A 27139-nucleotide genomic window follows, 5' to 3' on the forward strand; every position below is an offset into this window, starting at 1 on the left:
TCGATTGCCTGAATTTAAATACTTCGGCTCCAGTCCGCGTGAGCGCGCCACTGAGGCAACATGGCCACGTGCTGGAAGTGTTTACATATTTCGTAACATCATATAAAAAAAAATAAGTGAATAATTATAAAATCCCAATACGGAAGACGACCGTGGTAACTTGAAGTAATTATCGGTACTCTACTCTGACGTAGTGACGTAAATACGTGCGATGTAGACGTGGCATTAAACAAGTTTCCAGTCTAATGTAATCTAGTGTCTAGTATAACATGTACGTATTGAGTGTTTGTATTTACACTCGTGAATGTAAAATAATTATTTAAAAATTTATTAGTCAGTAGTCAGTCAGTCGAAAAAATAATAATGACCTCGTGTCCAGCCCCGTCGTCTTCCGTGTCAACAGTCAGGCCTAGATGCAGTTGTCAAAGTCGCAACAATATTGACGACGGCTGTTTCTCGACAGTACCAGGTGGTGTTGGTGCCACTGGATGTGTTATTAAAAATTATCAACCTCATGGAAACCTTGCTCGCATTTTATGGGAAAAACAAAAAGCCGATGAGCGACTGCGCGCATATGACAAAACTCGGGTATGTATATTTTATATTTTATTCATTATTAACGTCAACATCATCAATATCATTATTATTATCACCAGTACTGTTATTATTATTTTTTTAAAAAAGAAAAATAATATGCGCAATAAATGTGCGCAGGAATATCAAGAAAGTAAACTTACCGACAGAAATATTTAAAAATAATTGTTTTTTAAAAATTAGGAGTGAATTTTATTTTATTTTTACAATTATTATTTAATTATAAGGATTTTTAAATTCAAATTTGTATTCAGAAGCTTGTTCAACATTTTTTGAAAGCCTACTGTCATAAAAGTCAGTGTTGAAGATTCGGTTTCGTCATCCTGAAGTTACTAGCAATTAAAAATTTTTGAATTTTTTTTTTTTTTTTTCAAAAAAATCGATTAAAAAAAAAAATATCAAAAATGCACATGTAGAAAATTAAAAAATCTATAAGTGCTATTTTTTTTTTAATTATAGTTTTTAAAAAAATCCAAAAATTAATAAACGTCGGTTAACTTCAGAGTCATTAAGTTTTTCGTGAGTAAATTTTGTAGTCGATCCTGATCATTTAAATTTATTTAAACCTTAATTAATGCTAGAAAAAAAAGCCGTCATTAGCGAATTTCAAAATCGTACTTAGAATTAAATTAATCACCGACACGATGGCGGTAAAAAAATTCGGCTTAAAAAAAAGTAATTTACTTTACGAGTGCAAAAAAGTTTTATTAATTTTTTTGATTGAGAAAGAATAAGTGACGTTTCTCCCAAAATTTAGTATGTTAATAAAATACACTGATTTATTAAAAGTATTGAGTGTAATTTGTTATTTGTTAAGTACAGATATTGAGTCAAATGAGGCCGTGCTCAAGTTGGCGCCATGACTATTGGCGCGAATTTAATTGGCGCGGTATTTAATTGTAAGCGGCAATATATTTGTACACAGACATATATATAGATATATGTATGTATATAAAATTAAAATACTTTGAAATGAGAGGGCCTGGTCAGATTATGGTGGGGGATAATGAACAGAGCCGAGATAGTAGAAAAAAAAAAGAAATAAAATGAAGAACCGAGATTGGCAATGTTCCATTGTGATGATATTACTATATAGATGTATAGATATATCAATTACTTGGAGCATGATCGTCAAATGACTTGGTGATTATAGTTACTCGCTCGCTTTGTATAGCTAAGCGTCTGTGATGATGATATTATTAATTGGAACAATCAATTGTGAATTGACTCCATGAGTTATAATATGCTTCATTTTGCGCGTCTTGTATAATAATTATTATTACTATTATTGTTATTGAGGTCACGGTTGTATTATGTTACAGGGACGTATTCATTTATTTTTAATCTCTAATAATTAATATTAAATAATAATATATTGTATGTACAAATAAGTATTTATATATTTTTATAACAAAACTTTTTTTTTTTTTCTAATCAATAATTTTAAAACCAGTAAATTATTTTCAACTTGCGCCAGATACACACAAAAAAAAGGATTTCTTGAAGCGAATCAAAATTTTATACGCCAAGAAATTCTTTTTTTTCTGCAGCTGAAATTATAGTCAGATTTTTATAATCAATTATTTATACTATTGTTTCGCGGTTAAAACAAAAAATTTGATTTTAAAACATAATTATTTATTCAACTAAACCAAAACATAATAATTAGTTTTTAAAGAAGCGAATACAAACGTTAGTTAAATATTTAAATTTTTAAACGTCAGAATTATTTACCAGTCACTAAAAGTTATTTAACAATAAAAATTTTCGAGTAAAATCATTAGAACTTATTACAAAAGTAATTACTAGTTACTCGTTTGAAGATTGTGGCTGTCGGTATTTTTTTTCCTATTAAATCTTAATTATTTTTCTGTTTTATAACCGTCTGTGAAGCGAACGGAGATTACTAGCTTACTTAAAGTTTATTAAATAAAGTAAAAAATTATTGGCGATCAGATAAGTTTTAAAAAATAACAATTTAAAACAGACTAATGGCTGGCAATTAGCACGTGCACTTATTGCGTGTAGTTTTAAGTAGCAAGTAGAATAATATTTTAGTTTGAGTGGCGTCGAGCGAGCACTAAAATCGGGCACGAGAGTATATATATGTATATATAAGGAATTCCATCGAGTTGAGACCCATTGTGCCTATGGGCGATACATATGAGAGAGAAATGAACAAGTTGGGGTGTGGGGTAGGGCGGAGAGGGAGAGAGAGGGCCAATAATAATTAGTACAATTACCACGCAAGGCCAACCACTGCAGGCAATACCCCCCACCGACACTGCAGGCTTAACTCTCAGTTCTGCTCAAGATTCAAGTCTGTGTGCTCGGTAATTACGGATAATTACGTCCTCGATATTCCTGAAAACATCGCCCGCGCGCGGTGGCCTGCGTTCCTCTGGTTATTGAGCTTCTCCGTCTGGTTCTTTATTATCGGTTATCTTATCCCTGTCTCTTGCTCTCTCGTTCGTTAACTTTAAGCCAAGACCTCCGAACCCGGGATGCTATTTTCTCACGTGAACGTTTATTCTTTCAGTTATTTATAATTACTGACCGTCAATACTTGTTCGGCTGCGTTCTCCGTTGTTGGAGGTAAGGAGGAGATTCGCCACACAAAAAACCTAACATTTTGCTGTATTTTATGCACTTATTATTTTTTATGCACTCGCTTGTAACATTTATAATTTTTAAAATAACAAAAAATTCTAAGACCATGTTATTAAGCCAAATCATTTTAAAATAATTTTAAATTCTCTTGTTTATAATACGCGGGAGTAAAAAAACAAACGGTTAAATTTTCCTAAATAATTGTTCTGTTTTATCAAAATTGACGAATGGTCTCCAAAAATGGGCAGGGATCAGCATCCGCGGGTACACGGATCAGAATAAAATATTCGTAGATTCTGAATAAAAAGAAAAAGGTCTTACGGAGATAAAAAATAAAAATACAGCAGAGGAATACGAAACCGTAGGAAATAAAAGTATTTTGAAATATTGAGTGACTGATGGATGGGACTCTCGAGAATGGACCGTTCCTCTTGTTTATGCAGAACCAGAACGAAAAGAATGCGTTCAAAAACAATAAGACTATTCATAAATTTCATATTTTTTGTTTCGGTTTTAAATAAAAAGTTTAAATTTCGTCGTGCGGTTTTTCACTCAATGGTTTTTCTTCACTCGCTACTTTGAAAGGCCATCAGCAGAGACATCACGCGAGCCTGCTCTCAAAAGCTGCCCACTTACCTCTATTACCCGGAATATATAACTAAACGCAGACTTTTCGTGTATTAAGTCCTATAGAGAGATTACTTATAATGATAAAAATGCAAATGGTGGTTTTAGCGGTTCTGCCCGGTATAATTGTTGCCCCACACAGCTATAACACCACCAACACACTCTTGCTCATTTATTTATATTAAAATACGTATACATACACCGAGCCGAAGCCAAAGTGTCTTAAAAAGTGGAGGACAAAGCGCGGCATTGATGGCATGTCATTCACCTGAGTCATTATGCCAATCTGTGGGCAACATTATATTCCCGAATATAACGGTATAATTTACCAAACCCTCGGCAGGGTTCTATGTTATGTATGTATATATATATATATATATATATATATATATATATATATATATATACATGTATGTATGTATGTATGTGTACAACAAACCGACAGGTCTCTGCGCGCCTGCGATTAATAACAATAGTCTTACCATTATCATTATATTGTTTCCCATCACGCGATAGCCGTTGGAAAGCGTCCGGAGAGAAAATTGTTTCACATTATATGTGTAGTCGAGCGACCACGATCGTCAAACAATATTTTTTTTAGAAACAAAGTAACGTATAATTATCCATGTCATTACAATCATAATCACACTTTAGTTCATAGTACCTTTTTTCGTGCCTTTATTTGAAAATTACTGGCTCGTATACCCGTGTTATTATTTGGAAACTTGTATACATTAAATAAATAAGCGTTGTTAAAAAACAATAAATTTATTGCCGCAATTAAATATTTTATTTTACGCTCATTACCCCCAATTGTTTCGACTTAGTTTCCTTAAAGGCCTTTTATCGTCGATTTGCTATTTTTAAATTTCATTATAGTTGGAGATTTAAAAACCGACAGTGCTCATGCTCCGTTTGGAAAATATATAGATATTTTTTTTATGTATGTATGTATGGATGTTATACTTATATATAAATTTTCTTTAGGATGTTGAAGAGAGGTGAAGAGATCTTAACGAAGAGTTTAACGGATGATTGATTTTCCATCTCTGGCATAGAGCAAGTAAAGCATTAGATTCGGGCCAGTGTATAGATGAGTCGAGGTTGATAACGATCCAAAGTAGCGGGTGGTGGGTGGCAAACACTTTGGCAAAATACCGCTACGGATCTATCGAGAAGGTGGAATAAATGCGCCGGGTGGACTTGAGTAAGTGAAGAACGTGATGGAGGCTGAGATCGGCGATGAGGGGGGGGGGGGGGGGGGAGGATAAGTGAAGAAACGATGGTAAAGATGTATGGTGAGCTATGATGGGTATGGAAGTGAGAAAGGTATTTGGCGCATCCGACAGCGATGCATCAAGACCGATATTCTCAACGCGAACGAACGCGTTCGTTAGTCGATCGCTTTGGGTTAAAAGCGCTCACGGTTAGTTAAACCGGTCGCTTTTCCAATCAACCTCACACCCCCTAAATATATTCAGCCACCATCGCCTTCTCGCTCTCAATCCTCGACATCCAGCCAAGATGATCCCTTGGGCGAATATCTGATGCTTGATTGCATAGATATATATTATTTTTTGCTCCCCTTAAATATACTGAAAATTTTACGGAAATTTTTCTAAGCGCTTTAAATGCTAATTTCTTTTACCGTCAACGTGCTCAAGTTTTTTTATTTAAATTTTTTTTTATCAACTTGCAATTTATGGATTTTAAAATTTTTCTTTAATTCAATCAATGGAATTATTTTTTTTAAGTAAAGTGAATTACAAAAATACTTACTTTTGCTAAATAATTATCAACGTTATCTAAAAATAATAAAGTCATAACATGCGTGACAAATATGAAATATCGCGCGGAAAAAAAATAATTGTTTGTAGGAAAAAAAAAACATTTGTAATCATAACTCGATCTTGGTTGATAAGATCGGCTGTAGGTTTAAGCGAGAAAAAGATATCAACACGCACGAATAACTCGTCACGATATATTGACATATATATATGACAGGGTTATAGTTCGGTAGTTATTTGTCGGATATGTGCCAAGAATCATAAAATCATGAGCGTCATTTTAGCATTTACGCAGATCGCAAGGAGTTAAGTCTACAAAACTTGCGACCAAATGTTGACGAGTGTGATAACAGACAGAAACGGTAAACTTTTATATACTTGTACATACATATGTATTTATTATTACATTCGTGATGACGCGCCGCAGTCACGCATTCGCGTTTCACACATGGCGTCAGATGGAAAAGAAAGATGAAGAAGTAGAAGAATAAGAAGAATAAGAAGAAGTTAAAGAGAAAGAAGAAAAGAAGAGCAGGACATCTGAGCAATAACAGACTTAATAGCACAGGAAGAGAATGCGTTTGTCTTGCGATCCAACACGCTTCTGGAATTCTAAGAACGTATGCACACCAGCAGGACATTTATAAAAATATTTCCGTACACTCTGCAGTGTTATTTTATTATTTTTTTTTTTTTTATTACTCTAATTAAAAGTTACCCTGGACTGCTAATTTTTATTCTCCCTTTTCTGACTATTTTGGTTAAAGAACTCGAGGACGAATTCGAATGGTGAATGAATATGAAAATATTTCAAAATTATTGGTAATTATTGGTTTCACTTGAACTTGGCGGTTTTTATTTATAATGGGTATGGCAGAGCTAAATACTATATACGTCTTTAAAAACTGCTGCTGGTCTTTGTCAACATGATACACCAGATATAGAATGTATGAAGAACACGGGAGAGAAAAGGTGGACAACGGAGAGGATACTTTTGAGCGCCACAGAAGTCACCACTAATGACACCAAGAGGAATGCTGTCCGGCAACGCGCGACCGCACGCTACTCCAGTAGCCATTTGTAATTCTGGTTTAAAAAATTTATTAAATCAAAATACGCTTGCATGAAAAATTACACAAAAAATTTACCGTCGGTTTTTTTATTTTTTATAAGTTTAGTTAATCAACAATTATTTTTTTTTTTTTTTTTCGAATTGGCAAGTCTTAACTATCAAATTATCAGTCATAAGTATTAGACATTATTGACCGTTAATAATTGCGCAAGAAAAACGTTACCGATAAATCATAGTCGTAAAAAATAGGGCTAGTTTACTAATAAATTAGCATTTAACACAAGAAAGTAGTGGAATAATAATAACAGTGAGCAAAGTCGGGAGCGAGTCAGTACAGACTGGACTGTCAATCGCAAAGTCAAGACCGTGATATGCGAGACATGTCGTTAATATTGTACGTATTGTATGTTATTAATTTTATTATTGTCGTTTTTGTATCTGTTTAAGCCAGCATTCGACCTTCACTCACATTACCCATATCTCAACCTCCATTAAATCAATCATAAATGTATAATATTGATACATGCGGTTAGAAATATGTCTCGAGTGTACAAATTAAATCGTTGATATTTATGCTATTTTATTATCAAACAATTTAATTAATGACGACAGTAGGAGAGTACCGCTGGCAGAGCTGTAGTTGTAGGGCTGTCTAGACTCAAGAAACCTAATGGATTTCACCCATGCAATTGCTTGATGGATATCGATTTGATATCTCTCAAATGTCGCTGCTTTAATTAGAGAAATCAATTAACGTCAACGTCCAACTGGATATATATTGATCTAACTTGATTTCATTTATATATACATCTATATATATCCAGTCCGACTGTGAGACTACTGGGAACTCTCCCCTTTATTTAAAATTTTATTTAAAAGTCTTCATTTTAATTGAAAAAAGTTGAATTAGCGTCAGTCAATTGAATTGTCTGTAAGTAATTATGGGTTAATTACGTACTAGGCATTTGTAAGCGTTCTTAAAAATGTCATTTGTAGTTAATAATAATTTTTTATTTAATTATAATTTTTGTTGTAGTTTTTGCTATAAAACTTAACCGTGGAGGCTTAACTTGGAGGCTGACGAATTACCAGGGAGCAAAAAGTACTGAGAAATGCGCGTGAATGAGAATGAAAAAGCGACTAGTGTCCCCCGTTGAGACGTTAAAGTATCCGTAATTATCTTTCCAACTACGTTTATTATTTTGTCCTGGCCATGATAAAAATAAAATACAATAATTATTATTTTTATAAAATTATTCCTGTATAAATAACTCCATTATTTAAGGCACTAATTTTTACTTACTGTTTTTTATGTTACAGTGGTACAGAGTTGACAAATCAAAAATACGAGAAGATATTTTGAAACTTTGGATACCATTAGGAGTTGGAGAACGTAAAGATGAACCGGATAAAAGCGCCCAAGATTTTTTGGCCCGATCTGCTGATAAATCCGACTCACTTTTCCTACAAGTTTGGCACTCACTAGCAACATCTGCCTTGTCTTGGTTCATATCTAGGACTTCAATAAATGGGTAAGTCAAAATTTGTCACCTATACACTAGCTAAAAATTTTTTAATCAATTGCGGGAAAAGTAACGGCAGCTCTAACAACTATTCGTCTAGTAAATCCGTATCGATTCATTAATTTGTTGCGTATTTGAATTGAACTTAATGACTGATGGAAACTTGATTGAATTTCTACTGCATAAAACCTTTTGTCAAATTTCTTAATTCAGAAATTACCAGAAAATTTCTTCTATCAAATGAATCAGTTTTGATTTTGAAATTAATTGAGTTTATGTTTGACATTTTTAAAAAATTGGCTAAATTCTTGCTGTTCAGTAAATCAATATCGATTGGGAAAATAATTTGTCACGTGTTTGAAATAAACTTGGGATCACTTGGGTAAATTTGACTGATAATTTTGTCGTGATCAAAGTTGCTGATGCAAATTCCTGATGGTCATATTTGTATCATGATGAAATTTCAATCTAAATTAATTATGAATAAAATTTTTTTTACATGGGAAAATGAGGTATCGCGAATAAACCAGAAAAGTAAGTGAGGTTAAATACCATCTGCAGGGATGAGTCTAGCAGCTAAAAGCTAAACTGTTTGGTAGGTGATGAAAAGAGGTTTTACCATCTGAACGGTTAATTAATAACCGCGGAGATACGATCTCCGCCTTCTCGTCTCCTCGACAAGCTGCTGGCGTAGCCACACTGCAGGTTATGCTTCTAGTGCACGGCAATCAACCTAGAATACCTCCACTTTCAGCTTGAGGACCTGCTGGACTACCGCGGGCCCGGGTTATTGATGGCCAGCTTCCTTCGCTCCACCTTTATGTGAAAAATAAAGAATAAATCTGTGCACCCCGGATGGTGCAGTAAGAACCGTTTATTAAAATTCAGAATGATTAAGTCGAAAATTCTAGCTGGTGTTTTTTGCTACTGGTTAAAATGCCTCAAGTCAAAGCGGAAAAAAATTATAGAAGTACAGAATAGATTGATGCTGAGAAAAATTTCCGGGAAAATTAAATGTAATTTAAATTTTAATTATAATTGTAATTATAATTATGAATAAAAAGTAGAGTTACGGTGTGTTGTGATGATTAAAATAAATGCGGGCTGATGATGTTGAAGAAGCGAATACGCAGTGTCCTGCTGAGAATATTAATTACATTCCGTGGAGCAGTAGACCGAGATCAGTGATCTTTCAGTGGCTCGTACAGGAGGCCGAGTGTTGGTCCCGCAAATTAATCATAATTAGCGGCACGATGTCCTTCATCAAAAGTGCCGCGAGAGTATGAGAAGAGAGGAGGGCTCGGGACTGAGGGTGTTGTATATGAGAATGATGATCACACCGTGTATCCGTTGTTGGCTTCTTGGTTGGTACATGCCCCTCTGGTAGTTTTCATCCAGTTATTTTATGTCCAGCTCATCCCTTAATCTCATTTCTCTTTTGTTCCCCATCATTGTCTTGATGTTTTTTATTTTTTCTCTTCTGCGCTACTGATTATTTTATTTTTATTTTATCATTGCCATTTTTTTGTCTCATCATCGCAACTTCACGCGCAATTTCGACGGATTGACGAGCAGGTGACGTTCGAGGGCCGCGTTCCCTCATTCACTCACTCACGACTTTTTCAGTCAATTAAAATTGATTTCGCTCGCTCGTTCCCATTTATTCTCCATTCCATTTAGTTTGAATAGAATGAAATACAAAAACTGAATTAATAAAATCTTTAATGTAAAAAAAAAAAAAATAATAATAATTACGTGCACTAATTTTTTTGAATATTTAAAATTATTCCCGCGTATTAAGGACAATTTTCCCGGTGGAGTTTACGAGGGAAACTATGAAACGAAAATAGTATTTTTGTCGAGGAACAAAGAACCCAAGTCGAAGAGTTTTAGTGTCTGATGAAACAGGCAGTGAAATCTTGCAGTAAGTGCCCGGTAGCAAGTTTTTGCTCGGTAGCTTTGAGGACTGAGTCCTAAGATGAGTCTCGACTTGGCAGTCCCAGTGTACGCGTTTATTCTGGAGTATAAGACCGTAAAAAATGTTAAAAAATAAGTAGAGTGATTGAAGGAGAAGGGGGAAAAAGAAGTGTTTAGTTCCGCGCGCCACCTGTTACCTCCCTGATGTCTTCTCTTATTCTCTCGTCTCGTCTCTTTATTCCATCTTTTATATAATGTGATGAGACTCGAGGATAACTGAGTAGAGAATAAGGGTTAAGGTAAAGTATTTGGACCCCCGAGGTTTATTTCTTCAACTACGGAATCTTTTGATCTTTAAATTCAATTTTAATGTCACCGTCAGATTTATACTGATGATACCTCATTTTAATCCATTCATCTTTACCAACATATACATTATCTAAAAAAATTATTCGCCCCACTAATTATCTTCTCTCATAAAAAATTAAAAATTTTATCAGAATTTCCATCGCGCACTTGAAAATATTTTTTATTTATCAAAAGTCTTTTGGAAAAAATTTATTGCATAACAATTTTTAATTTTCATTACTTATTAGCTTTTAAAAAAAATTAAAGTAGAATTTAAGAAAATTTTACTAGATTTTAATTGAAAGAAAAATAAAATACATCAAGAAAAAATGTATATGAATTTTTTTTTGACTCTCATTAAACATAAAAAAATGTCAAAGTATCTCCAAAAAAAATTATGAAATGTATATATAATCAAGGAATATGTCGCAGAGCTTCTGTAAATAGATACGGTTTTAATGAGATAACTCGTCTTGCTATAATTTTCTCATGGGAAAGAAACTTAGGTCACAAACCAGGTCGTCAACAGTCATACGTTCATTACATTCCTATTTCATATACATATATATATATATGAAATGTAAATATATCAGTATACTTATGTTCTTCCATAATTGCAAACTTTGAAATTGGTTATTCTCTTGCAATGTCTCGGCACCTAAGTACGTTTTCACTAATACACTACTCACATGTGTTTGTCCTCACATCCACACATGCAAATAAGTATTCCCAAGAACATTATTATGCCATTGGTAGTAAAAAATAATGTAAGGTGACATTAAGAGCTTCCTCAGAACGGAAACATTATTGGTTTAATGTCGATGAGCGCGAGAAGTAAACAAATATATACATGTGGAAAAGAAAAAAGTAATAAAAAAAATTATCTATCCCTTTAATGCTCTGCAATAAATCTGACAATTTTACTAGTAATTGTTTTCCAACTAACTATAAAAATATTTTATTCTCACATAAAAATAATATTTAACCAAATCCCTTACATTAATTTCCACTAAAAAAAAGTACTCTATGTATATTATATGAAAGATATAATAAACTAAATTTTATTGTCACCAAATTTTAATAATTGACTTTAGTACCACATTAAAAGTTAATAAATTTTTGTGATTTTTTAAAAAAGTATGGCGCGAAATAAATGAAAATTTAAATTATCATTAATCATACCAGATATATATGAAATTGTATAAGGGACAAGATAAAAAATCAATTTCTCAATTTCCAAATCCTCAGCTGTAAATTTTCTTTTCCAAAATTTCTGATTCACAAAAAATGTTTTTTAAAAATCCGCTTAGAAAAAAAAATGAAATATTTAATATATTTAAAAAAAAGTTAAATCTAAAATAGATTTACTGCCACAGGCAACAATAAAGTCGTATAGCTTCTCTTAAACATACATTCATATGTATATATATTTATATATCTCCTCCATGGCAAAGGCAAAGGCTCGATATCGGACGGCCATTATTCTCACACGCTTGATGATAGTGTGTGCGACAACGCCCGGATCTTTTTTCCACCCCCTGTTATATATTCACGCGCATATATATATATATGTAGAATAAGAGACAAGAAAAGAAGCAAGCAAAAGCAACCAAGCGAGAGCTAATATATATAGATTCTTCGTCTTATGTGGCAAAGGCAGCAGTGGCCATCCTTTCTACAACTCCAGGGGATCTTACTCTCATGTACATATACACATATGTGTGCACATGGCTTCCAATACACACATGAGGATACAGATACAACGTACATGTACACGTTATCGCGAGAAGGTTCTCGCTTCTCATTCCCTCGGAAAAATTTTCCTTTTTCCTCAATTCTTTCTTCGTCACCGCAGCCACTGCTTCTCTCAATCTCTTCTTTATTTTATTTATCTTTTTATTTTTTATCGTCATCACCTCTTATAAAGAGCACCCTGTCCCTGTCTCTGTCGTCCCTCGACCCGGTTTTTCCTCTACTACCGATGACAAGAGAAAATCCGAGCTCCCTATTGGTTCTAAGGAGGGTGTGCAAGACTAGTTGGTCAGTAATTATCATTAGCGCGTTTGCGCAATAACCAAAGCCGCGCCAAGACCCCTAGGATATACCATAGGGTGTTTCCACGATTGGCAACCCTCTCTGTAATTAAACAGAACCAGCGCAAGCGCAATTTCAAACATTTACGTTCGTTATACAGACATACTTATGTATCTGTGCATGTATGGAAGTATGTCTGTGAGGGGGTTTCAAATTAAAGTGACTGTGTTGTCCTACCAGATAGAACACAGCGCACAACACCGACTTTCCATTACCATTCCCTACTGTTATTACGTTTTTAAAACCCCCAGTAAGAATTCTCCGCTCTGAGTCGTCCTTGCCATGGCATCAGTAATTATGAATTTGGGGCGACGCCCTTTATTAAACCCCGTTTCTCTTATTCCACTGAGCTTGCGCAGTTTTTAATTAATAATTATCAATATCCATCGCACATGCTCAGATATAGATTTTTGTAAAACTCGTCAGCCAGAAATTGCTGCCAGAAAAATATTTTTTTACAGCCAATTCATTTTTTTTACGGACGATTTCCATTGCATTGACTTTTGTACCCAGTAAGTGCATATTTTATTGTTTCCTTGTAAAAAAAAAAAATGCCAATGCCGTCAATAATATAAGGGTGTAAAAATAGAAATATAGGGGTAAAAAAAAAGTACTAGACAAGTGTGAAAAGGGGGAAGGTAAATAATAGAGTAACTGTGTAAAACATGTGTTTTTTTATTATTTATTATTTATATGAAAGCGAAACTATACGATAATTATATGGGTATCAAAGAGGTGTGAAGTTTTATGGACAATATAACACTCAACACCTACAATCATAATAATAACAATAATGATAAAAAATATTAAATTATATTATAAAAGTACTGAGGTTGAAAAAGTCGTTGCTACAACCTATCGTCCGTATAGTAAACGGGAAATTTATTTTTTTACATATTATTTTTTTAAATCTTCAATTGACAGACACATTTATCATTTTTTAAAAATAAAGAACTATAATATACATGGAAAATAATTTTTATTCAAGAACTGGACAAATTTTATAGTTCCTGAAATTGGAGAAGAGCTTTTTGGATTTTTCAATCGGTTGAATTATTAAAAATATATATTTAGATCCATTAATCGTAAGCTTTAATTCGATACCCAACATGTAACTTTTGTAGAAAAAATTTGTATTCGAAATAAATCTTGATATAGGGGAGAGTCAAGCAAAATGGAGATGCTACAAAATAAAATCACTTCTTTTATTGCGAATCTTCTGCTCAAAATTTTTTTTTTCATATTCACCAATGTGGGGATTTCAAAAAAAAAAAAATTATTAAAGAATTTTTGGGTTCTCCATTTTTCCGACTCCAAAATGCAAAAAATTTTCCACAAAAAACGGAATCTGGATTCTGGACAATTAAATTTTATTTTTATATGAAATATAATATTAATTTAGTAAAAAATAAATTTTTTTAATTTTTGATGATAAGAAATGTATGTCAAGTAATAAAATTTTTGGTATTTGTTTCTTTGAAGATTAATAGAGGAAAAGAATGAGAGTAAAAAATGTCTAGTGGAAAACGTACGACTTGTGTACGGCAGACTCAGGTATGACTCGGCACGTTCGCATAAAGCCAAGAATATCCTTCTTTACTTATATTAGCGTACATATATACACGTATTGTAAATATAAAGAGATAAAGATGGATGTATATCATGTCGAAGAGTTGTTACACTCAGAGTAAAATGCTCGGGAACGGAATTTTAAATAAAATCTGATCATATTAGTTCTTTTTAATGTAACAAAAAGTATCCTGAAATTTTTAATCTTTAAATTTTTCAAATTCCTTCCAGCAGCGAGTACTCTAGTAAAAAAATTCAGCAACAAAGTCGCGTAATTAAGATAAAAATTGTTTATTCTGAAGAATAAAAGTGTCCAATAGGAAAGAGCTGATGAGTAGTCGGATCCTCGGGTTCTGACTCGTAGGCATCTCCGGCGTAAAAAGCTGTAGAATAAGAGGCTGCGGTAAAGGGAAAGAGGGAGTAGCAAAGTAATCCCCTCTGAAAGATCCCATTATCATGGCTCGCGAGAAAAAACTCATCGCACAGCCCATTTTTACTTAAAGTACTAGGTCTTTTAATACCAACAAAGAGCTAGTATTATATGCAAGACAGATAAAACGTCAGGAACGTGCGAGATTTTATCATCATCCACATGCATCCCTCCTCTAGTATAAACTCCCCAAGTTACCCACAGACTCACACATCCACACACACGTGGATTTAACTCCACCCCGAGACTCCCACTAACCTACACGATGATTACAATGCGTCCACATTTCTTTATTTCCAGCGCAAAGTTTAAAGGGCGAACAAAATAAAACCTGGGTATGCTTGGTACAGTAAAAGAGGGATAAATTTGACAGAGATAAGAGTTGAGGTGAGAGCCGAGTGTCTTTAGAATATAAGGATGAAAGTGTAAAGAACGTACAGAGTTGAGACAGAGGAAGAAAAAATAAAAGAAAGACTTAACTTCCCTCCGTATATAACGATCCCGTTTAAGAAATCCATCCCTTCCATTCTCCCAGTCTTCCTCCCCATTTTCCCCTTTCGGTTGCCCCGCGAGCTCCTGGATAGGATCGGAGTCTGTTTGTTCAACCACCAAGGAATTTATCCTTGCCGACCACGCAGTCCCTTAAGCAAATTCCGAAAAATTATTTCTCAACCCACCAAAACTTGGCAAATCCGGAAGCTATCGTCACCTGTATGAAGAAGCAGCACCAGCTTCCTGGCATCGATCAGCTCCTCAGTAGAGACTCAGGAATGACTCGCTCCCAGCGAATATCAAACTGGCCTCGCGATATTTTTTAAACTCGCGCGGATAATTGTCCGGCGTTGATGCCTAGGATTTCTTGTTTTTTATTCCCCTACGTCGGAAGAGGCATTATCCCACCACGATAACAAAGAGGAGTGGCTTGTCCCACTACATTTCCAAGTGGTCCATTCGACACGCCTGCCCAGGATCCCCAGCAGAATCCGCGTGGACGTTAAGCTGTTAGATCTTAAGTCTCCCACTACCCGCTACCCACTACAGTAACCTCCATCCCCACTATTAACGTCCAGCTCACTTGTCGTTTGCCTCTACCCTCTTACTCTACTCTTAATGCTACAACACTGTGCCCACACCACCCATACCATACCAGGATCCAGCATCACATCAGCTACTAGCAGTACAGCATCCAAATAGAAGATAAAACTCTCGAGAAAGAGAGAAGAGATTAAGTGAAAAGAGACGCAAGTGCAACTAAAGCAGTATAGAGTGGCTAACAAGACGCCTTGTGTGCTTTAGCTAGGCTAGGTAGGGGCAATGCTAAATACAAGTACTTTCCCACCACCTACTACATTCTCCCTGTCTTATTTTCCTTCTTCTTCTTCTTCTTCTGATGCTTTTCCCTCTTCTTAACTTCACTTCTCCATATATTCTCTCTTACTTTATTTATTTCCAGTCGTTCAATGTCCTCAAACCAAGTGAAACTACCCACCCCTGCCGAGGACACAGGAGGTGCTCAGTCCTCCTTCTCTATCTCCATCTCCAGCACATCCACATGTGTGCCATATATGGCTAGAATTTAATGCTATATAGATCGTAGGAGGCAGAAGGGTGCGAGGGTTGTTCGCTACTGCCGCTGCTGCATACATTGTCACTTTTAACAAACTAACACACTGGTACACGCAAATCTCACGTTTAGTTCAATATCCTTCGCTGCTACTGCTGCTGCTGCTGCTGCTGCTGCAGGTTCTAATGGAGTTGGGAAAAGAAAAAGATTAAACAAGACAAGTTTTCTTTGGGAGAAACAAAGAATTCTTAATCAATAACATACATCTTGGTTTGATGAAACATCCGATTGGTTATTTTTATCATTTGAAGCAGGATTTTGTCTTGAATGGTTTCGGCCACGCTGGGAATTAATTAATTCAGCGCGATATGAGTTATTGTTTGCGAATAGTAATTTGATGAAAGAAAAAATGGTAGATGTCATATGACAGAAGCGAATGTTGGTACTCGTCATGGCAGAGCAACGACAGAAAGGGTGACTAGACGCATTCCTTAGGCGTTGTCTACTCTCGATCCGATCCTGTGTCACTCGGTTCATTAAGCCCGAGTAACTGCGCGCCCAGGTGTTCTGCGGACTCCAATAATTCGTATCTTCATCTCTTTTTATTCTTGCCCGCACTCACTCTTTGCTGATATTAATATTGCGTATAACTCTTGTAAGAGAGAAAGAGAACTCACATCGTAGTATAAGCGATGCACTTGGTAGCACACGTGCTAAATCAGCTGGAACATTTTCCTTATAACCAAAACTAAAAGACATTCTATTTATAAATAATTATTTCCAATATCGCTATGATTCTTAATTATAAATTCAACTGAGAAATTTTTGATATAATCTAATGTACGGTGTCTATTGATTAAAAAAATAACCCATGTTATTATTCAAGAACAAAAACATAATCACAAAATCAGTAAAAAAGCAAAAAATAAAATCGATGGATAATTTTGTTAATTTATTATCATCCAAGTCTACGAGTACCTCCGAGACAAGTCCGTTGTTGGTTATCGTTGATGCACATTGTACACAAGTAAACATTTTTAAAGAGATATTTGCAAACAATAGCCTGCACAGGACCCCAGTTCGGATTCTTAAGATCCTTCGATACGCATCCCATTAACATATTATTGCTATTATTAGGTAAACGGTTCTCCATGCTTGCTGCTCTTTAACACTACCCACTATCCACTATATAACACACTTTATCCACCATACCATTTCCCATTCTGGCTGGCTGGCTATACCCATTCCTATAGTATACATAATGTACCCAAGCAATGCAAAGCCACGTTACTCCTCTCCTCGGGAACTTTACGACCAAAGCCCCAAGTAAAAATAACGTACTACCAAGAGTATAAAAGCTGTAGGAATCGCCCAAGATTATATAGAATCCAACATATGGGTGGCGAATCCACCAGATCTCGACTCCAGACCTCAGACCCCAGACCTCATGCTTGATTTTAAAACAATCTGATGTTACTATACCGATAACTTGATAAGTATCGTGATAGGCCAAGGTGCCATATCCGATTACGCGTAGCCGCGTCGTCTTCCAACAGTTTTTAGCTAATAATCTAAGCATCGTACTTGCATCCACGTCATCACAATCACGCTCATGGCAATGATTAGGTCGTGATTAAAAATTGTTAGATGGCATGTTCCGGTAAAAAAGTAAACGTGATCAGCAGACAGCGCGCCGCCCGAGTTGATGTGGTACAGACCCATCTCAGTACTCTCGTACTTTGCTCCTCTTTTTATCAGCTACATGCTAGACATACGTGTTTAGGTTACCTGAAAACGTCTTACGTCTATTTAAGTCTGTCCCAGAGCTTTATATGCCAGCTCGATCTCTGTCTCTGCCTCTGCCTCTATTTCTGCTTCTATTCCAACTTGGTTTACTTTTACGCCATTAAAATGTACAGATATTATGAGGAAGAGCTTAATCCGTCGCGAGCGTCAAATTAGTTACGGCATTCCATTAAAAACTTGGAATATTTAATTTACTAGCTCCCTTTGATCTCAATACACTTTTTTCTTTCTATCGTTCCGCGTTCAAGGAGCTTTACTATAATGTTTTTTAATAAATAAATTATTGCTTGGAGGATATTTGTTTAATTTTAAAACTAATACCCTCGGAGTCATTATAAAAAATGTTAATGTCCGATTAAGAACCGAGCTGAGGATAAAAAAGCTATCTTAGGTCTGAGATCTTAGCGCACCTCGGTTTGAGACTCTAGACCGCGTGCCGCCGTGGTTCTCCAAATTAAAGGATGCTGCGAAGATACGTATAGTTGAATAAAGTTGAATAAAATGAAATACAATAAAGTGGAATTAAATAAAATAAAACAAGGATGTGGACTACACATGGATATTTATATATAAAGGGCGACGGCGAGGCGTAGAGCGTAGATGCAACACAATGGCAGTGTAGAGGAAGAGTAGGAACAGGAGGATGGTAGCCGAAGAGCAAAAGCGGTGAATTAATTGTCGCTCGCGCCGCTAGGGACTATAGCGATCCGCACGTCTGATTTGTGGCCCGCACGTGTGTCTCTCCTCCTTGTTCATCGATTCAAAAGTTGTTTTTGCCCCGCGATTCAATACAAGCCGAATTAAAGACAAAGACAGGCACCGAGAACGAGAACGAAAACGAAAACGAGCAAAAGTTAAATAAAATAAATGATATTAAGAAAATGAATCTGATGACAGGGAGAATAATAAAACGATCTGGATGAAGCAAGATGGAGATGGAGATGGAGTTGGAGATGAAGATGAAAATAAGGATCTAAAGGACGGAGCAAGTCGATGGAAAGGAAAATAACAAAGTCCAGGGCGAGGCCGAACAATGAGAGCTTGCTCTCTTGTCCGGCAAACTCTTTCTCATTTTGTCCCCCTCGGTCTTGAAACTTTTCGGCAATCCTTGTCCTCGTCTTTTAATCCTTCCACTCCTCCTTTTATTCTTATTTCTGTGGTTCGTCTTGGTCTCAGTTTTGTTGTTTTTATTTATTATTCAATGGACCCGGGGTGCTCGTTAATTGATGGCACTGGCGATGGGCCCGACGTCGGCCCCGAGCAGCCGGGTGGTGCTGGAGGACTACAACCGGCCTTACTACTTGAGCCCCACAGTTTTGGGGTGGACCTCCAGTACCACCTGATTGTCGAGCAGTCTTCTCTTATCCCTAAAGAAGACTCGGGCTACCCAAAGCATCGGCCTTATTTATATCTTTAAGTTAACTGAATTCACGATCAAAATACCGCGGCATTGATGGATCACCGCGGACCTGGTAACGCCGCTCGCTCTTACTTATACACTTTTATTCTTTCTTTGCTTTTATATTTTATTTAAAAAACAAACCCGCCTTTTTCATCGGGACACCCTCATATACCTGCACTCCTCTTTTCTCCACTAATTCAATCGCTCCGGTTCTAGGCCCAATTGAAATGACAGTGGCTTCACCAGCATAGCAAAAAAAATCAATCAACCGACTAACCAACCAAACAAACTTTGAAAAAATATTAATTTCAATATATTTATTGCAGATTATTGGGGCGCGGTTCAATGCATGTATTTTCAACTGAACAGTTTCTGCAACTGATGGACACAAGTGACTTCAGAGGACCTTGGGACAGCGTTGTTGATCTTGGCGCTGGAGACGGTGCTACTACTGCCCACGTTGCACATCTTTTCAAAAAAGTCTACGCGACTGACGTTTCTGCACCAATGAGATGGGCCCTAGCTAGGCGCAAATTCACGTAAGCATTTATTTTTACTCAAAAGCGTACTCAGATACTAACTCAAAATCCAAACAGAGTGCTGGATGTCAGCGACTGGGACAAGACCGGGCCATTCAACGTAATCCTCTGCCTAAACCTACTGGATCGTTGCGACAGGCCTAACACTCTATTGAGACAATTAAGAGCTACACTAGCGCCAGGTGGACGCCTCGTGGTGGCGCTAGTTCTGCCTTTCAGCCCGTACGTCGAAACTGGAGAACGCGGGGACCACAAGCCTATGGAATATTTGCCTATAAAAGGATTCGGTCTAGAAGGTCAAGTTGCTGGTCTTATTGACCGCGTTTTTGAACCCGCTGGCCTAAAATGTTTAGCTTGGAGTAAGCTTCCTTACCTTTGCGAAGGAGACCTAAGACAGGCATTTTGTTTTTTGGAAGACGTTATTTTTATACTTAAAGCTGAGGTAATTTACTATTTTAATACTTACACAATTGCGTATTGCGCCTTTTGAAGGTGCAAAAAGTAAAAAGTTACATGGAGAAATTATTCTTGTTTGAAATGTTTTAGTGTCATAGTGATGCCAGACCATGTTGGCCACCTGACGGAAATTGAAATGAACACATGCAAAAATTACTATGGCCACAGTCACAAAATTACTGTAACCATTGGAAATTTCATTATGCACAAAGAAAAATGGAGACAAAAATATACAAGTTTTTATTATACTGTCGACCAAACTTGAAACAGGAAATCGAGTTGCCAAAAAATTATCAATCACTCATATATTTACTGAATTTTAATAAATATAGATATATAAATACATGAAGTAATCGGGTAATAGGTCTCTTACCTTAGCATAGTAATTTTTTAGCGACTGAATAATCTGTTTCGAGTTAGGTCGACAGTATAATAAAAATTCGTAAATTTCTTAAGCCCATTTTTCTCCATGCGGTCATAGTAATTTTTATTTATTTATTTATTTACTAATTATTGAATGTATTTATTTCAATTTCCGTTAGGTAGCCAACATGGTCCGGCTTTACTATTATTCAAACGAGAATAATTTTTCCGTGTTTGTCCTTCTACGCATGCTTTCGATTTATAAGAAATTAACTAGAAGATGGATTTTATTACCATGAGTTTAAAAAAAATATTTTTTTTTAGGAAGAAAATAAACAACGAGTACAAGAGTCAATAAATGAAGAAAAACAATAAACCATATCAATAATCAGGATTGATAATAATTATAAATAAAACCAGGTAAATCACACTTGTAAAAATGTATTTTTATTTAATAATCAATACGTTGAATTAATAAGTGCAGGATAAGAATACAGGATATAGTAATACTGGCAAGCGACGTCAATTTTTTTTTTAGCGGTGCAGACACATCAGTAGCATTATTGGTGTATAATATTATTAATTATTTGTTATAAAGTCTGAGTTAACAACGGACAAGTAGTCTTACTATCGATTATTTAAATTTAAATAATTGGAATCAGCAACTTATCGTTTATTGAAAAATTTCTTGTAAATGATCATCAGTTAGTTAATTTTAAATTATCGATAGCAAGACTTTTCATTAAATTGATACATGATTTATCATTTTAAATCATTGCGGTACATATTATTGAATATTATTAACAGGTAATTGTAATTGTACATTGTAAATTGATACAGTCATATTGTAATTGTCGATATTGCAATTTATATTGTTATTATTGCAGCTGATTAATTAATTATTAATGGTAATAAACAACAAATATTTTTTTTTTATCAAAAGATTTTCCAGCGGGTCTACCGCACAAAACATATCAATTAAACATTCATCAATAATAAAATATCAATAATAATAATAATAATAATAATAATAATAATAATAATAATAATTATAATGATAATAATATATACATATAAAATTTTTTTTTAAAACTTACAATCTCGTGTGAAAAAATCATTAGACATTTCATAGCCAAAAAAATAAACAAGAACAATCTTAAACTTTAGGTTATTTTTCTTTTATATATATAATATATAAATATAAATAAAACATATAAAAAATGCTGCATTCGCCTTTACCTTATAATTATTATTAGTTTAGATTAAATAATAATTATTATTTTAGGCTTTTAGTATCAAAATCAGCTTCATAAATTGTCAGAGTCATGGATTATTGTAAATTATATATTATTTTTTATTAGTGTATATATTTATTAATATAGGCGGTAATATATGTATTTATTTATTTATTTATTTCATATTTTCTTAGTGATATTCAGTAGTAGCGGTATCAAAGTTATGTAACTGATGTGAATTAAAATTATTTAGAAAATAACTGGAGTCAAATTAACCTCGAAAATATAACCGGAGTCAAATTGATCTCAGAAAAATTTATTCAAGTAAAATCTCTTTGCTGGCAAATAATTAATAAAAAATATTGTTCTTTAACAAAAGTCACATATAAATGTATATAATCCCTGGCGAAGCCAATATTACGGTATAATTGCCGCATGCTACCGTAGCAGAGTAATATACCGTAATTCTGTCGTCTGACTATGCTACTACGGTAAATTTACGATGAATATACGGTAAATATTTGTGCGATCATCCATAGTGGTAAGTTAAAGTAATTAATACCGTAATATAAGGGCTACTAGAACAAAGTGTACCATAACCTTACAACGTCTAGTTTTAAATACGCTACTACTATTAATTATTTTTGAAATTTCAAAATTAACCGCTAAATAAAATGTTTACGGTAACGTAATCATAAATGCATAGAGTAGCTTTACCCAATTTTTTAACAGTAAATTTACCGCAGAATTATGATATATTGACAGTAATGTCGCGGTAAAATTGCCGTATCATTACGGTGTATTATCTTACCTTACCTTCCGTTATGGTAAATTTACCGAGAGTTTTGATAGAAGTAATATAAAAATTCGCCAGGAATTACACATACATTTATTTATTTTTTAAAATAAAATCATATAGACTCCTGTTACAATCACGTAATTATTTAGCCTTTCAATTGTCCGTTTATTATAATTTAAAAAAATTTAGATAACTAGTTTTGATACTGGATGCCTTAATTTTAAAAAACCTGCCTGTGGAGCTTACTTTTATTAAACCGTAAATTATTTTATTTTGATCATTATAAATAATAGACATCAATTACTTTAATAACAAAATTTATATCCTAGTAATCTCTTTCTTAATTTAAATAAATAAATTATAAATACTTCATAAATTTTGGCAATTATATAATACATCTTTAATTTTAAATGTCAATTAAAATTTTTATACATTTATTATTAAAGCCAGAATACTTCGTCCAATTATTTATTAATTATTAATTCATTAATAACGTTATCTTTTTTTTTCTAAAAATATATATTACAAATACTGATAGTTATTACAATAATAATAATAATTAATAATTTTTTATCAGTACATTGCCAGCAGCAAGATATATAATAGTAATAATAAATTACTTAGCAATACGCACCAATAAGCACCACTGGCAGGAAAAAAACTTAAAAACTTGATCACTTAAATTTATCAATATTTTATTGATTTTAATAGTTTTAAAAATCTTTTATTTTATTTTTTATTAATTAAAATTCGAGACAGACCTAGATAATAAAATTTTTTGACTACCGACTTTATCACAGTCCACGCATGACTTATTTTCGCCACCGTCACATCAAAAAGCCTAAACGCCGACGCTTTTTTGAGCAAACTAATCATTTTATTTTTAATTTATTCGTATTTTTATAAATTTATTATATTTTTATTTCATTTTCGTTAATAAAAAAATTACCGAGCATTTTTATAATAATATTTTAAGTTGATTCGATGACTCTTCGTGTGACTAGAACACATTCAGTACAAACGAGTACTAAACTAGTGATGATTTTACTTTATTTATTTTTAGTATCTTTAATAATCATAGAAGTAATAATAATTAAATCCAATTTACGAGCTTCGCATAATTATTCAAATGCTCTCGCAGCTTTTCTATTACATATATTTTATTATTTACTTATAAATAATTATCGCTGTACGTTACTTTACTACGCAATTGAAATCTAAATAATTAAAATTAAATAAAAGTGTCATTGTATAATTTACCTTTTTATTTATTAGACAGCACAGTCTAATAAATAATAAAACTTAAATTATTTAGCTCTCAATAATATAAACTCGCCCCAAAAATAATAATCATTAAATAATAAACTTACAATGAAGATGATAAATATGCAGAAGTATGATCTAACCTATGTTTGTCTTCATTTTTCCAGCTGGAGACCGGAAAATGAGGCGGTGGAAGAAAACTCCTTAGTGACTGCACTAGCTGAATTGTGTCGACAAGCGCTGATGGAAAAAAAATCATAATTAATTACAATTACCTTACTAATTAATTAAGTCTTAATTCCGGTGTACCGTCAACTGATCCCTACAAATTGATCCCATCGACATACGGTTTAAAATTATAAAAATAAAAATTTTGAAGATGATGATAATGAAAGTTATGATGATCTTGATGAAACTGATGAATTAGAAGATCAGTTGTAAGTTGGATCTAGTATGAGGGATCAGTTGTCTGTGGGATCGATTGCCGTGTGATCACTTGTCGGGGATCAGTTGTCATGGAGCCCTTAATTACCGATCATTATAACACTGCGATAGTATAAAAAAGTTACGTCCGCACCTTAACGAATTTAAAACGGCCCGTTAATTGTTAACCCCTACCTTCATATGTATTTTACATTATAATTTATAAAATCAAATCTAACATTTACTTTAACAACAGACTGATATTTTAAAATCAACGAATCAATTATTATTATTTTAAATTAGTATTAGTATTAGTATCAATATTGTTGTAATTAATCATGGATATTTTAAAAATTTATATATGATAATTAATATTACATTAATTAACTGTTGATTATTTAAATAAATTAATTTAAATAGATGAATATTTACTTTTTTGTAGAGCTTCTGATTGCTTTCCGTAAGGTTTACACATCGCTGGACGTACGCAAGCTTTCATTCTTGACATATTTTTCATAACTTCTGCGAAGGCTCGTACTATTTTTCCACCACCAGCTAGTAAAATAAATTATTTTAACGATCACTAATAGTTTATTCAGACTAAAGTTTTCTTTTAATTAAAAGATTAAGTCTCATCAGCTCATCTAGCCTAGGATGACTTTTAAAATTATCTACTAGTATCCTTTATAAATAAAAAAAAATACTTACTGTCTGGATTAGAAGAGTTAGGACGCGAATTCTTATCACCATCATTTGCCCAAGCGCCATTATGTAACGCCAGCAAATCTTTATTAGCATTACTGAGTCCTTGAAGATTACCAAGTCCTAAACTGCTCAATCCTTCGATGCTGTCAATGTTATTAGACCTCAAGAAATCAGTGAGCTTGTGATCATTCATCGCAGCAGCGGCAACAGCAGCGGCATTGTTGTTCGCCATTATAGACTCGTAGTGATGTTTCCCAATGGACTGCTTGCGCTCCTGAGAAGAAGCAGGTCTGTGGGGAATATTAAGTGAGGGGCGACTTGGCGGTCGCTGCTGATGATTCATCTGACTGTTATTTCTCTGCTGCATTTCCGACATCTCGCTCGAAGAACCCGCCGCGGCAGCGACCGCGGCCATGTGGCTGCTGTTAGATTGAGAGTTGCTCATACCAAAGTCTGAGTTGTGAGAGAAACTGGACCTCAACAACGACGCGGTTGCTTCGTTGTCTTGGATGTAAGTCGGCGCCATGTGACCCATCTTCTGGGTCAGCTCCAGCTGGTTCTTGTAGTAACGGCAAGCTGGGTTCGGACAATTCTGCACCACCTCAATAATAAACTCTTTCTCCATTCCAAAACACTCTCGTCCGATCGTGTAGGACTCCATGACAGCTCTGACAGTCCCTTCAAGACCCAAATGCAATCCCGTAGGCCCATTCATGTGTTTCAGCATAACCGCGTTCGCAAAATGCTCATATGGAAGAATTATTTTACCATTTTCACGTAAAATTAGACGTCCATGGGCGTCTAATGCTACTCTGGATGCCATCATCCTTTAAAATAATCAACAAATAATTAATAAATTATAAAATTAACAAGTTTATAAAAAGTACTTACTGTAAATATGCAGCACTAGGTAACATTGAAGCCTCTTTCAATTCCGTAAAACATTGGAGCAGTTCAATACTCGGATTCCATCCTTTGTTTTGTAAATACAATTGCAGTAACATGTACATTTTTTCAGTAATGTAACCAGCACCGCTGGCTGAATTTTGCGGGTATCCAGAGCCAGCACCTCCACTTCCAGCACCACCAGTTCCTGTTGGCGGACCCATCTCTGTTTGCATTCCTTTAGCGACTATATTTTTCATTGTTTCTGCAAGGTCCATGCTGAAAAAAAATAATTTAACGAACAATCAGCAATTGATTTAACGGATGAATGGTTAATTAATTAAATAAAAGTTTTATAATAAAATCACCATGTTGATTTGTTGAAGGCGAGTTACATTTTACGGAAATAATAATCACTTGTTATATTTTTAAATTAACTATAAATAAAAAAACACTTAAATATTTTTTATAATAATCATATTGCTGCGGGCTGTAGTGATTTAATTGCAATTAAAATATACAAAAATATAATTTCCCAAATGATTTATGGGTGTGATTTTTTACCCGTACTTTCTACGGCCATTGTTGTTTTTTGGTATGTAGGTAGGATGTAATGCACGAATTCGCGTTCACTAACCACGGAATTGAGAGAGAGAATAATATAAATAATAATAATAATAACAGAAATAAAAAAAGAAAGAAAGAATAATTTCGCGAGCCACCGCGCCCCTGAGCAAAAATGTCGCGACAATTAATCTCGCTGACAAACAAATAAATATTTATTGTACTTACCCCGGTTTTTTTAATTTTTTAAATCGATTTGTATATATTTGTAAACATATATTTTACATTATATTTATCATTCTGTTATTTATATGTTTACTTTTATATTTAATTGCGAATATATTCGCGAATATTCAGTTCCCGTACACGCCGACGGGCGTCGCTATTTTTTTAATTTAAACTTTGGCGCGAAAAATTTATCTTTTTAAATATTCATTCCCGCTTAATTGTGTCCAAACTCAATAACTATTATTGTAATAAAAACCCGATGGTTTCATAATTTAATAAAATTAATTATAATTATTTTTAAGCATTCAGTAATTAATTACAGTGAAGGTAAAACTA

General features: G+C 34.2%; 2 protein-coding genes across 3 annotated transcripts; one reads left to right on the forward strand and one right to left on the reverse strand.

The window, feature by feature from the left end:
* The first annotated feature begins 49 nt into the window (after positions 1-49).
* On the forward strand, positions 50-24825 carry LOC103574419 (protein-L-histidine N-pros-methyltransferase). Its single transcript, XM_008553873.3, has 7 exons — positions 50-271; positions 335-588; positions 8011-8222; positions 19670-19882; positions 19940-20324; positions 21026-21121; positions 24166-24825. Exons 2-6 carry the CDS (start codon positions 364-366, stop codon positions 21074-21076), a joined length of 1086 nt encoding a protein of 361 aa, XP_008552095.1. The 5' UTR covers positions 50-271; positions 335-363; the 3' UTR covers positions 21077-21121; positions 24166-24825.
* Positions 21128-26932, reverse strand: LOC103574433 (conserved uncharacterized protein). 2 transcript variants are annotated; one of them, XM_008553886.3, is made up of 6 exons: positions 26576-26637; positions 26380-26448; positions 26018-26290; positions 25130-25953; positions 24854-24976; positions 21128-24238 (listed from the first exon to the last, which is right to left on the reverse strand). In XM_008553886.3, exons 3-6 carry the CDS (start codon positions 26287-26289, stop codon positions 24102-24104), a joined length of 1356 nt encoding a protein of 451 aa, XP_008552108.1. In that variant the 5' UTR covers position 26290; positions 26380-26448; positions 26576-26637; the 3' UTR covers positions 21128-24101. The 2 variants fall into 2 exon arrangements, with proteins under 2 accessions (XP_008552108.1, XP_008552113.1); XM_008553891.3 differs by lacking the exons at positions 26380-26448; positions 26576-26637 and adding an exon at positions 26804-26932.
* Positions 26933-27139: the final 207 nt, after the last annotated feature.

Source organism: Microplitis demolitor, chromosome 7 (genome assembly GCF_026212275.2).
Source record: "Microplitis demolitor isolate Queensland-Clemson2020A chromosome 7, iyMicDemo2.1a, whole genome shotgun sequence".
Classification (NCBI taxonomy): domain Eukaryota; kingdom Metazoa; phylum Arthropoda; class Insecta; order Hymenoptera; family Braconidae; genus Microplitis; species Microplitis demolitor.